This window comes from Leucopleurus acutus, assembly GCF_964270905.1.
Source record: "Leucopleurus acutus genome assembly, chromosome: 19".
NCBI classification, from domain to species: domain Eukaryota; kingdom Metazoa; phylum Chordata; class Mammalia; order Artiodactyla; family Delphinidae; genus Leucopleurus; species Leucopleurus acutus.
In genome coordinates, this window is record NC_139161.1 from 6,238,043 (window position 1) to 6,249,088 (window position 11,046).

Here is an 11,046-nt window from a genome sequence, read left to right on the forward strand (position 1 = left end):
GAAACTACACCCAGGGCCGGCGGGGATTTTCAGACCCGGGGCGGGGCAGGCAGGATGGCTCTGACTCTGGCTTTTCTCGTTGTCCCATTTGGGCTTCACAGCAGCACCCGAGGGAGGAGAGAGAGAGGTAGTATGACCTCCCCCGGAAAACCCCTGGAGCCAGCCATGGGTTTTTGCAGGATGACGCCTGCCGTGGACAAGCCCAGCCCTGCAGAGCAGCATAAAGTGGGAAAGGCAATTCGGGGAGCCGCTCCTCTCCCGCTGCCTCCTGGCTCTTATAGAAACCTTGAGCTCCCCCACTGGCACTCCCAGGAGGTTGGTCTCTGTGTTTTGTTACTAGACATCTATGTTCTCTTCTTATGCAGTTCAAGAGGCAAACATCTGTCTCTGGGATCACTGCCAAAAGGAAGGTGCAGCCCCCCTCCCTGTCCCTGTCCTGTAGGTCCCAGTGGGGAGAAGCAGCAGGCATTCACTCAACAAATATTTTTGTGGACCTATTACGTGCCAGGCACTGCTTTGTCCGAATTAATCACTCCCTCCCTCTCTTCATCCCTTCGTTCATTCATCCAACCATCCCTCCATCAATCTATCCACCCTTCATATGGTGAGTGATCTCCAATGCTGCGAACATCTCGAGGATCCTGCATGTCAGCACTGAGCACCTCTGTATATGTATGAGCAGTGCATTTTGGGAGTTATCAACAGAATGCAGAACCTCGTCCTCGCCTCTATAAAAAAGTCGGTGCAAACGTATGGGAAGTTTAACATTGCCGCACAGCCTATGGAAAGGCGGGTGGGAGTAACTGCTGCATGAGTGACGGGTGACAGGAGGCAGAGGTGCAGGGTCCTGCCCAGAGGAGAGGGCGGAGCTGAGCTCTGAGGATAAACAGAACTTAGGGTCAGAGGGGAAGGCACAGGCCGATGCCTGGGGTCAGGAAGTGCCCTTAAGACACCGGTTGGCTGGGCTGAAAAGGTCGTTGCTTTTGGCGGTGCAGTGGGGGAGAAAAGACCAGAAAGGCATCAGCCTGAGATGGAGGGGGGCTGTCAGGTCAGGCTGGGGGATTTGAGAGTGTCTTTCTTGGGTCAGAGCTGAGGCATCCTGACCTTCAGATAATCTCACATTAAGGCCCTACCAATTAAATTTTCTCTTTGTTAACACCCAGAAGCATCTGTAGTCACAGAAACATAGTTTGCCTTCTTTTAAAAGGCTGTCTAGCACCATTAGAGGATTTCGTGATCTCCCAGGGGCAAGGACTGTGGGTTTATCCTTCCCTGTATCTCCAGCATCTCTAGGAAAATGCTCAGCCTGGGCTTGTCTAATAGGAGGGAAGGGGGGAGGGGAGTGGGTTCAAAGCGAAGTTCATGGTAAAGGACTCTTTTCTCTTCAGGTGAGCTGCTCTGTAATAATGCGCACAGGGCAATTACATTCTGTTGTGCAGTTATTAAATTGGGGAGGAAACAAATATAATAAAATGTAGACATTTGTAAGGAGGTTAAAAATAAAGTGGAGGATGAAAATTAAATCGATAACCTCAGGTTTCCCGGAGCCTGCCTGAAAAGACGTTCTGGAAGAGCTGAGGGTAAATTTGTGCTGAGAAAATAATACCAGGGATGGGGTGAAGGCCGCGAGGAACCAAAGGGGCAAAGGGAACGCTGCCTTCCCAGAGCTGCCAGCCCGTTTCAGGTGGGCAGCCTAGTGAGGAGGTGGTCAAGAGTCTGGGAGCGTGCTTCCGAGTCCTGACTTCACCTCTCCCAGCAACTGACACGCCTTCATTCTCTGCGGGTAAGACTGGAGTAACCGACCGGAGCCATCCGTCACAAGCACGCCCGAGGATCACAGAGGCCCTATGGGTAAAGTGCTTAGTACAGGAGATGCCCGGTGTGAGTGTTCCATAAAACGTTAGCTATTCCAAGTTTGGTTTATTTTGGGGTTTTTTTTGCGGTACGCGGGCCTCACTGTTGTGGCCTCTCCCGTTGCGGAGCACAGGCTCCAATCGCGCAGGCCCAGCGGCCCTGGCTCACGGGCCCAGCCGCTCCACGGCATGTGGGATCTTCCCGGACCGGGGCACAAACCCGTGTGCCCTGCATCGGCAGGCGGACTCTCAACCACTGCACCACCAGGGAAGCCCCTATTCCAAGTTTTAACTTGCTTTTATGGTACCAGTTCTTAAAGGAATTGGAAGCAGCCAGTGGAAAAGCTCCGTTCAATAAGAAGAGGCGAGCAAGAGGGCCCTGCCCATGACAGATTAGATGTCCGTGGCAAAGGAGACCAGAAGGAAAAGGGAGGAACCCCTAGAAAGAGGTTATAAAATGTACGTAGGAGGGTCCCTCCATTTAAAAGAAAAAAAATTCTCTGCGTAGATGCCCAATACACAGGTCTAATGAAAGTAGTAGATAGTAAGTCCTAACACAGGTCTTCAAACCGGATCTGAAATAAAACCTAGCAAAGCCAAGGTGGGGTTTGGACCGGAGGATAGAGGAGGTAGGGAGTGGTGGAGGGAAGCGGCCCATTGCTTTCGGGGGAGCCGCGCTGTTAATCCAGGAAGAGACGCAGCGATGGGAAAGGCGAACGCCTGTGTTATTCTTGACCCGTTGCGGACACCGTACCCAGCTTCCTCTGGGGGAGGGTTTAACTGCCCGGAAACGGAAGTCTCTTTCTTTTCCGTTCTCCTCGCTTCTGGCTGCTCACGGTGAGTGTTTTTCGGGCCCTACGTTGGGAGTGGGGGGTAATCCGTGGTAATCCACGGCCGGGTGACGTCTGGGGACCCAGGGCCTGGATCAGAGGTGCGGGGGGAGGAGGATGGAGTGCGATGGGGCCGGTATTTCGGGGGTGCGGGGAGAGGAAACGGGGTAGCCGCTGGTCCCCGCATCCCATGGTCACTGACGCTTGTTTTCCCGCAGGTTCTGCCCGTGCTCTCCGCGCCTCGTCGCCATGGTGAGTACGACCCCTGCCTGGGGCCTTTCCGGGGTTGGGGGGCGAGGGCAGGGGCGCCTGTGCGAGGGTCTTCCGAGCCCCGAGAGGGGCTGGTGGGCCCGACCATCCTAGAAAAGCGTGTCTCTACAGTTGCTGCTTTTTGCTTTGTGTTGCAGCCTCGCAAAATTGAGGAAATTAAGGACTTTCTGCTCACAGCCAGGCGAAAGGACGCCAAATGTAAGTGAGGGTCTAGACGAGCGAGTGGAAAGGGTCGCGTTGGCGCGGAGCCGGTCCTGCACGGGCGCTGGGCCGGGCGGCTGCTTAAGCCTGTGCGTGCTGTCGGGAAGCAGTGGTTTTAGCAGGTCTCGCGTAAGAAAAGCTGGTTGGCCAGTGTGTTCTCTTCCATAGCTAACTGTGAATGTTTAAGAAACGTCCTAAGGTGTTTTGTTCGTGTGTGTCCTCCTGTGTGTGGTAGGTGCTCAGAACGGAACCCTTACTGGGTGGAAATCTGGAAACGCGCGTTTCGTAAACCCCGATTTAGTGCTGCATGTTAGGCTCTGGGCTGAGCACAGGCCCTGCTCACGAGGAACTAAGTCATTTCCCTTCTACGTGTGTTAGCGTCCTAGCCTGTAAACGAAGGGAAAAGTAATTGATGCATCAGAAACATAAAACGGCGAGTTTTTGGTGGACGCGTGCCAACCCCGGCTGCCAGTGTGTTCCCTCTACACGGGGAGGGAATTCTGCGGTGTGCCTGTGTTGTAGTTGAAGGAGGTGTGGGGAGCTTGTGCTCTATGCTAGATCTTGAACTGCCTCAACCCGGAGTCATCTTTCTTGTGCTGCTCCTTATAGCTTTCTTTCCCTCCCAGATTTGCGCTAAAGAGAAAATCGGATAACGCGTGAAAGTGGAGTACTCTCGGGCTGACTTACTTTAAGGTGGGCTAAGGCGCCGGCCGTCTCTGACGCCCTGTGTCAGTGGTAGGGTGAAGCAGTGGCGTGCAGGAGAGCCTTTCAGGGAGTTCACGGGGCTTCAGGGAGAGTCATGTCTGTGTCCCCTTTACCTGAAACAGGTTGTTGCCTTTGATCTCCTGGTGCTGTGTGAACTGGTGACCACCTGTGAGAACAAGTAGCATCTGGTGGGAATGTCTGTCCTGATGGGTGGTGGGGACCCCGGGTGACAGTGCGCTTGTGTTTTTGTATGTACTGTGGTGCACAAAGGAAATGTATCAGGTCAGCCTTAGTCCGGGCCATGGAATTTGCTGTCACTGCCTGGGCAGATCCCAGCTCTACCAGCAGGTAGCTGTCCTTAGCAAGGTAAACACAATCCCACTGTTTTCTTTCTGTTGAAGAGGGGTTGATGACATCTGTCTCCTAGGATTGGTGCAAGGATCAGATCAGATGATCTCTTAGAGACTTCAGCACGTTGAGCAAGTGACACCAAATCCATCAGATGGCTTTGCATTTTAATTCTGTTGGCGAGCTTGAGTTTAGACAGTGACCTGTGAGAGTAGGGGTCACATCCCCCTGGATGTGATAGGGTGCTCAGTGAGTGTTTTGTGAATACACTTTTGAATATTTCTTTATAGTTTTAATTGTAAAATATAAAATTTTTTGGTGTGCCGTTTACTGGCTTTGAGTATGTTTACACTGTAGTGCAACCATCCTTTTCCAGAAATTTTCATCTTGCAAAACTGAAACTCTGTAACCCATTGAACAGTAGGTCTCCATTCTCCCTCCAAGCCCTGGCCACCACCATTCTACTTCGTCTCTATCAGTTTGGCTCTTCTCAGTGTATGTCGTGTAAGTGGATCCTCTGGTATTGGTCCTTTCATGACTGGCTTGCTTCATTTGGCATGAGATCTTCAGAATTCATCCACGTTGGAGAATTTGTCAGGATTTCCTCCTTAAGACTAAATGGTCCATTGTGTGCACACACCACATTTTGTTTCTCCATATCCGTCCATGGACATTTGGGTGGTTTCTGCCTTTGGCTGTTGTGAATAATGTTGCTGTGAACGTTGTACAATATCTCTTGTTGCTGCTGTCTGTGCTTTTGAGTATATTCCTGTAAGTAGAATTGCTGCATCACATGATGTTGAATAAACACTTTTAAGAGATGCGTCTGCCTTATCTTGTGAGGGTTCAGTTAGTTTATAGATGTACAGCAGCTACTAGGGACGACGCAGTATACTTAGCTTTCGGAGGAATGTTAAGCTAGCAAAATAGGTTGGTTTGAGTAAATATCCATGTGCCTGATTTATTAAAACATGAGCCAAGGCAGCCCGTGCCTTCGGCAGGGCCACAGAGCTTCTGCTTCCTGTGACACGTCTTACCCCTTGAGCAGTTTATTGGCAGAGATGGAGCTGTGGGTTGTGAGTGCAAGTTAACTGTGCTGTAGAGGTCGGACCGGGGAAGTTGACAGGTGCCTGACATGAGTAACCTGGGAAGCGGGTGTCTTCCTGCCGCCAGAATAGGTGGCGGCCTCATGAAGGTGCATCGACGCTTGTACGTAACCACGCTGTTTGCTAAATTTCAAACCTTGCGCTGTTGGACTTCGAGCACACTTGGGGCTCTTTGTTGTCTGAGCTGTGTTCCTGAGATGGAATTTTAAAGCAATAAAGAGCCCAGGACATGTGTTCTGCTCACATTTGAGGAAAAGCTTCAGCACATGCTCATTGTGTCGGGGGGCGGGCCTGAAGGAAGAGCCTTAGCATCGCCCCCGATGGCATCTCATATGCAGAGTTATTTCTGGAAGGGTGGTGGAAAGTTCTTGATCTCAGCAGATAATCCATCTCCTTACTTTATGAACTACTTTCATCCCTTAAAAAATAATAATAATAAGATGGACACAGGATGTTCTAGGATGTGTTCAGTGTACCAGATACTACCTGTGTTTTAAATATAAACATTAAGCTCCAGGTTCTTGAGTAGTAATGTAAGGGAAATGAAGATTTCTGACATTATTTTTAAATACTGAGCTCAGAGGAGGGCGGGGGCATCTTGTTTTCTGTTTCAACAGAGGGACAGTGGAGGGAGGCAAGCACAGCTGTCACACGTGCCACGTCCTGCAGAACTACAAAGCCGGTGGACTGTGCGCCCTCTTTTCTGTGATACAGTTTAATTGTTAATTCTGGTCTCTGATAGCGGTCAAGATCAAGAAAAATAAGGATAATGTGAAGTTTAAGGTTCGATGTAGCAGGTACCTTTACACCTTGGTCATCACAGACAAAGAGAAGGCGGAGAAGCTGAAGCAGTCCCTGCCCCCAGGTGAGTGAGGCGGGAACCCCGGGGGGGGGAGCAGCCCGGAGTGTGGGGGTCCCTGTGTCACCACCTTGTTTCTTCACTTGTCCCCAGAATGAGGAAAGTCCATTCTGTACTTTGTCTAAGTATCTGCTCTTGCTGTGGGTGTAGTGCAGGGAATATGTGTGGTTCTCAGAGGTTAGATCCCATAGCAGAAATCGCTTCCGTGGCCACAGGAAAGTTTGTTTCAGCCCCTTCAGTGCTTTCCTAATGCAGCAGCATAACGGCCGATGCTCATTCTGTCACTCATCTCATCCTCACTGCGGCCCTACAAGGTAGGTAGGTGCTGGTATATTGATGACCCCCATGTTTATAGGTTGAGGGACTTATTAAATACAACAGGCCATGAGCGTAGGTTAGTTAAGCATAGGGGCCTGTCCTGGTGGTGGAAGGCTCAAAAGGGCACCTGGGAGGAAACTGCCCCAGGAGCCCAGAGGGGGTTCCAAAGGCTGCTGCTTCACAGTGAGAAGTCAACCAGCACCACTTGCCCTTGTAAGACTAACTGGAACGTCTTTAGAAAGGCTGAGAGAGGGAACGTTTTTATCATCAAACACTAACTGTTATGTTTTAAGTGAAACCGTCCTGGTGGGCGTAATTTCTGAGCTTTGCGAACCCTCTTTAGCTTAAGTGCAAAATCCAGACAAGCAGCAGCTCAGATAAAATGAATAATCTTCTGAGTGGCTTACTTCTGGTGTCTTTTCCTCTAGGTTTGGCAGTGAAGGAGCTGAAATGAATCACGCACACTGATTTGAACTGTATTAAAAAATTTGTAATTCTCAAAATGGCCTTTTTCTTTGAGGATGGGGGGTGTGGGTATTACTTGGAATGGCTTCTGGTGGGAATAGGATGGGGGTCCTGGTTGCTACCTTGTTGCATCCCTAATCTTGGGCTGTGATCCCAGTGGACAAATAAAGCCATCTTTTTTTTTTTTTTCTTAAGCCTAAGTTTGAAAATAAGTAGATGGAAATAGGCAGTTAAAAGAACCAGTTATTGGTGGAAGTGAAGCCAGTCTGCACTCGTGGGATGTAAAAATCATTTAGGTAAAATGAGCTCCCTTGTCATGAAAATGATAGTTAAAAGGAGGAGTTGATCAGCCTTCTTGGAAACGGCAGTAAATGAAGCCATGAAGCCGTCTCTTCCTCAGGAGGTGGTGGCGCTTTTGTGTCTGCCATGTTGAAGTATTTCTTGATGCGGAGGTGGATGTGTGATTCCCTCCCCTTCCTCGACTAAGACACTTGTGTTCTCAGGCACAGGAGTGAAAATTCACTCTTGTGTGTTTCCTAAGTGCTACTCAAGATTAAGTGGAGCTCGGGAGTGGTACTCGGTGCCGCGAGATGAACGCAGATGAGAGGACAGTTTAGATGAGGGGCTCTGAGAAGGAGCCTGTGAGTTAAGCATGGACATGAGTGGATGTTAGCCCAGCGAAAGGAGCCCCTGGAGCCCAAAGACCGGTCTGAACATTTCAATGGACGAGCCAGAGATCTGACCCCGGACCTTGAGGCAGTGCAGTGGTGGGTGTGGGGACAGGACACGCTGCTCAGACAGGTGCGTGAAGGCCCGAATCCCACCTCCCAGCCAGGCCTGGCTCCTTGGGGATTCAGTCCTGCTTCCACTACTTGATGACATGAATGATCTTGAGAAACTGCCTCAGCTCCCCCTGCGCCAGTTACCAATCCCGGGGAGGACTCCAGACGCAGATAGGGCAATACTTAGAAGGCAAAATCGCCTTCAGTAGTGGGTGTTGGTCCCCTGTGGCCAGCGAGTGTCTGCACGGTGGCAGGGCAGTTCGCTTACATGCACCCCTCCTGCCTCATGGAAGGACCCCCATCCCTTCCCCACAGAGCAGTATGGAGGGCCAAGTGTTTTAGGAGGCACGCATTTTTAAGCAGGGAAAGTAATTCATTGAGCTTGAAATAAGGAAATTTCCCACACTGGTGATAATGACGAGCCTGACACAGGTCCTGTGGGCTCATTACCCTTTGGCCAGGGAGTCTTCCCCAGCCCGAGGACCAGTCTCAGGCAGCTGAGTGGGGGTCGCCAGGGCGCTTTTCCCAGCACTAAGTTACCAGAAGGTTATGGCAAGTCCCCACTGCAGTGGTTTCAGAGTCCAGTGAGCTACACTATGGAGGTTAGGGTCTTGGCACAGATGTGTGGGTGCACCACGAGGTGGCGCCAAACTACGGCAAATGAGCGCCGGCGGCCCGGGAAGGTCTGGCCGTGGTTTACACTGAGATCTACGCCCAAGTAGCCAAGTGGCTGAGATCGTTTGTAGGCTTTTTTCTATAAGAATTCGAGGCATGTGAGGTCCTTTTTCAATCTAGTCCTGAGGAGTTCGGGTTTTGTTTCCTCCGGCACAAGGGTCCTCGGCGCTCAGTGGTTGTCGACAGACCCAGATGGGGCGCCTTCAGCGGCTTCCAGTCTTGCCCGCCCTTTCATTGGTCCAGCTTCCCAGGAAGAGGGCGGGTTTACCACTTGGGCTCCCTTTGTTCCAGCACATTTTGCAGAGACCAGCCCCAGTTCCTAGGATACAAACCCCGCAGGCATTTGCCTAGAGAAGGCATCCTTTCATGCTGTGGTTCTCAGCCCCGGCCTGTGCCTGCCAGTCATTTAGGGCACTTTTTAAAAGTTCGCTGAGGCCAGGTCTGATTCCAGAGATTCTACGTAAGTTGGTTTGATGCATCGGTATGTGTTCAAGCCCTCTGGTGCCCAGGGCCGACACTGCCTCTCTGAGGTCAGCCGGTCAGCTTGGGTGAAGTGGTTCCCGCCACGCCAGATGAATGGGGAGCTGCGTAGGCAAGAGGGCTGTTCGATCCCCTTAACGAGGCCCTGGGAGGTCTCACGTTTCTCTTCTGCTTCTCTGCTTCACTGGCGTCCCGTCTAGGTCAGCAGGCCTCCGGGGAAGCAGCTAGAAAGGTAACTGTCCAGCTGGGTGCAGACCCGCCCAGCAGGTTTGTGTGTTCCAGGCTGCACCCCGTGGCTGCGGTGATGGCCCTGAGGGTGGGCTTGTGCAGTCAGCGTCTTCAGGTGTGGGCTGCGGGCCCACCCTTCCCCAACCCGTTCTGTCTCTGGGCCCGGCCCCAGCTCCAGCAAAGTCGATGCTCAGGGTGCACTCCATGCCCTCGCCCTCCCTTCTCCCCTAAGACACTTGCAGTTTGCTGTGGTGACTCTAATCTTCCTAGAGGAATGCCAAATCCTCCTAACTTCCGGGTCATTGTGGCAGGGATCAGCAGCTGCAGGCAGAGCTGTTGACAACGGGCAGGGGGGAGGGGAACGTGTATGTGGCACCAGGCGGTGCCTATCCCGGAGGTCCCGGGGCTGCCTGGGGGCTGCGTGACCATGCAGGTTTTCAGCGCCACCGAGGGCCCTACGAAACCGCTTCAGGTCCGTCTTCCTGAGCTACCAGCACGGCCGGTTCAAGACCAAGACCCTGACCAGGGCCTCTGGGGCCATGTGTGGTCTGGCCCGGGCCTACCTTGACAACTTGTTTCTCTCTCTTTTTAAAAATACCTTTATTTTGGGACATTCCCTGGCAGTCCAGTGGTTAGGACTTAGAGCTTTCACTGCCAGGGGCTGGGTTCAATCCCTGGTTGGAGAACTAAAAAAAAATATATATATATAAATTTTATATATATATATATTTTTTTTTAAGTAAGGGTGAGGTATAATTTACAGTGAAATTCACCCTTCTTGGTATGCAGTTCTCTGTACTTTGACAAACGTGTACAGTTGTGTAACCAACCCTGCAATCCAGAGAGAATATTCCCACCACCCCAAAGTTCCCTCTTGCACCCCAGCCCCTGGCAGCCTGCCACCGGTCTGTTTCTGTCGGTGCAGTGTGCCAGTCTCTCCTTCTTGTCGCTCCCCTCACTGCGGGCTTTGCATGTACTGATTCCACTCCGTCCCCTGCGGACCTTGGTCCCTGATCTCACAGTGTACTGTCCCCCTGCTCCGAATCCACCCTCCCCCAGGACTTGGGGGTTAACTTCAGCTCTCACCTCACGTGTCATTTTTCAGGAAATGTCGCCCCCCTCCAAGACTCTGTGCCCATTCACACACTGACACCGGGCTCTTGAAAGCACTTTGCCGGGGGTGGGGTGGGGGCTGGGCGGGGCTGGGGTTGTAGTTAATCACTGAGTGGGATAAAGGCTGTCTCCCCTCACCTATTAAACTTCCCATGCCGGCAGGAACGTGTGGTTTTTCTCATCACTGTATTCCCTAGAACAGAGAACGTGCTCAATCAAAATTTGTTGAATTAATGAAAGGAAACCCCAGTGACAGGAACAGTGCTCTCCAGCTTCTGTGCCTCAGCTTTGGGCCTGCGCAGATGGACAGCTGCAGTCAGGCTCAGGGAACCTTGACCCGGACCGCGACCTCCCGGAGGAGAGAGAGGTCTCGACCACAGCCCAGGACTCCATCTCTCAGCCCTGGATCTCTGATAGGGGAAGGGGCGTATGTGGTCTCTCCCCCTCTAGCAGCCACGCGTGTTTGGTGGAGTTTCACCCGCATCCACCCCGTTCCCCAAGCCAGAAACCTAGAAGCCTCTCCCGGGTCTCTGTTCTCACCCGTGTCTCTACCCCCCTCGCTACCACCTCTCAGACTGTCTGTAACTCAAGCCTGATCCCTTCAGGACCCCTTAACCGCCCCACACCCACCTCATCGACCTCAGGCGGCCCTTTACCCCTGCCCTGGACCTTGTCCCAAGCCTTCCCCCTCCTTCCCGCCCCGCGCGTCCCGCAGTCGCGACACGCGGTTTGGGACGCAGGACTGCGCGTCCTTCCGCGAGGCTCTGTCGGATCCGGGGCTGCCCCCACCGCATCCCCCGCATCCTGATGCGC

At 52.3% G+C, this 11,046-nt stretch overlaps 1 protein-coding gene across 2 annotated transcripts; it reads left to right on the forward strand.

Moving 5' to 3' along the window:
• The first annotated feature begins 2,633 nt into the window (after nucleotides 1-2,633).
• On the forward strand, nucleotides 2,634-6,993 carry RPL38 (ribosomal protein L38). 2 transcript variants are annotated; one of them, XM_082861516.1, is made up of 5 exons: nucleotides 2,634-2,690; nucleotides 2,902-2,935; nucleotides 3,091-3,151; nucleotides 6,056-6,178; nucleotides 6,919-6,993. In XM_082861516.1, exons 2-5 carry the CDS (start codon nucleotides 2,933-2,935, stop codon nucleotides 6,942-6,944), a joined length of 213 nt encoding a protein of 70 aa, XP_082717642.1. In that variant the 5' UTR covers nucleotides 2,634-2,690; nucleotides 2,902-2,932; the 3' UTR covers nucleotides 6,945-6,993. The 2 variants fall into 2 exon arrangements, with proteins under 2 accessions (XP_082717642.1, XP_082717643.1); XM_082861517.1 differs by lacking the exon at nucleotides 2,634-2,690 and adding an exon at nucleotides 2,703-2,784.
• The last annotated feature ends 4,053 nt before the right edge of the window (nucleotides 6,994-11,046 follow it).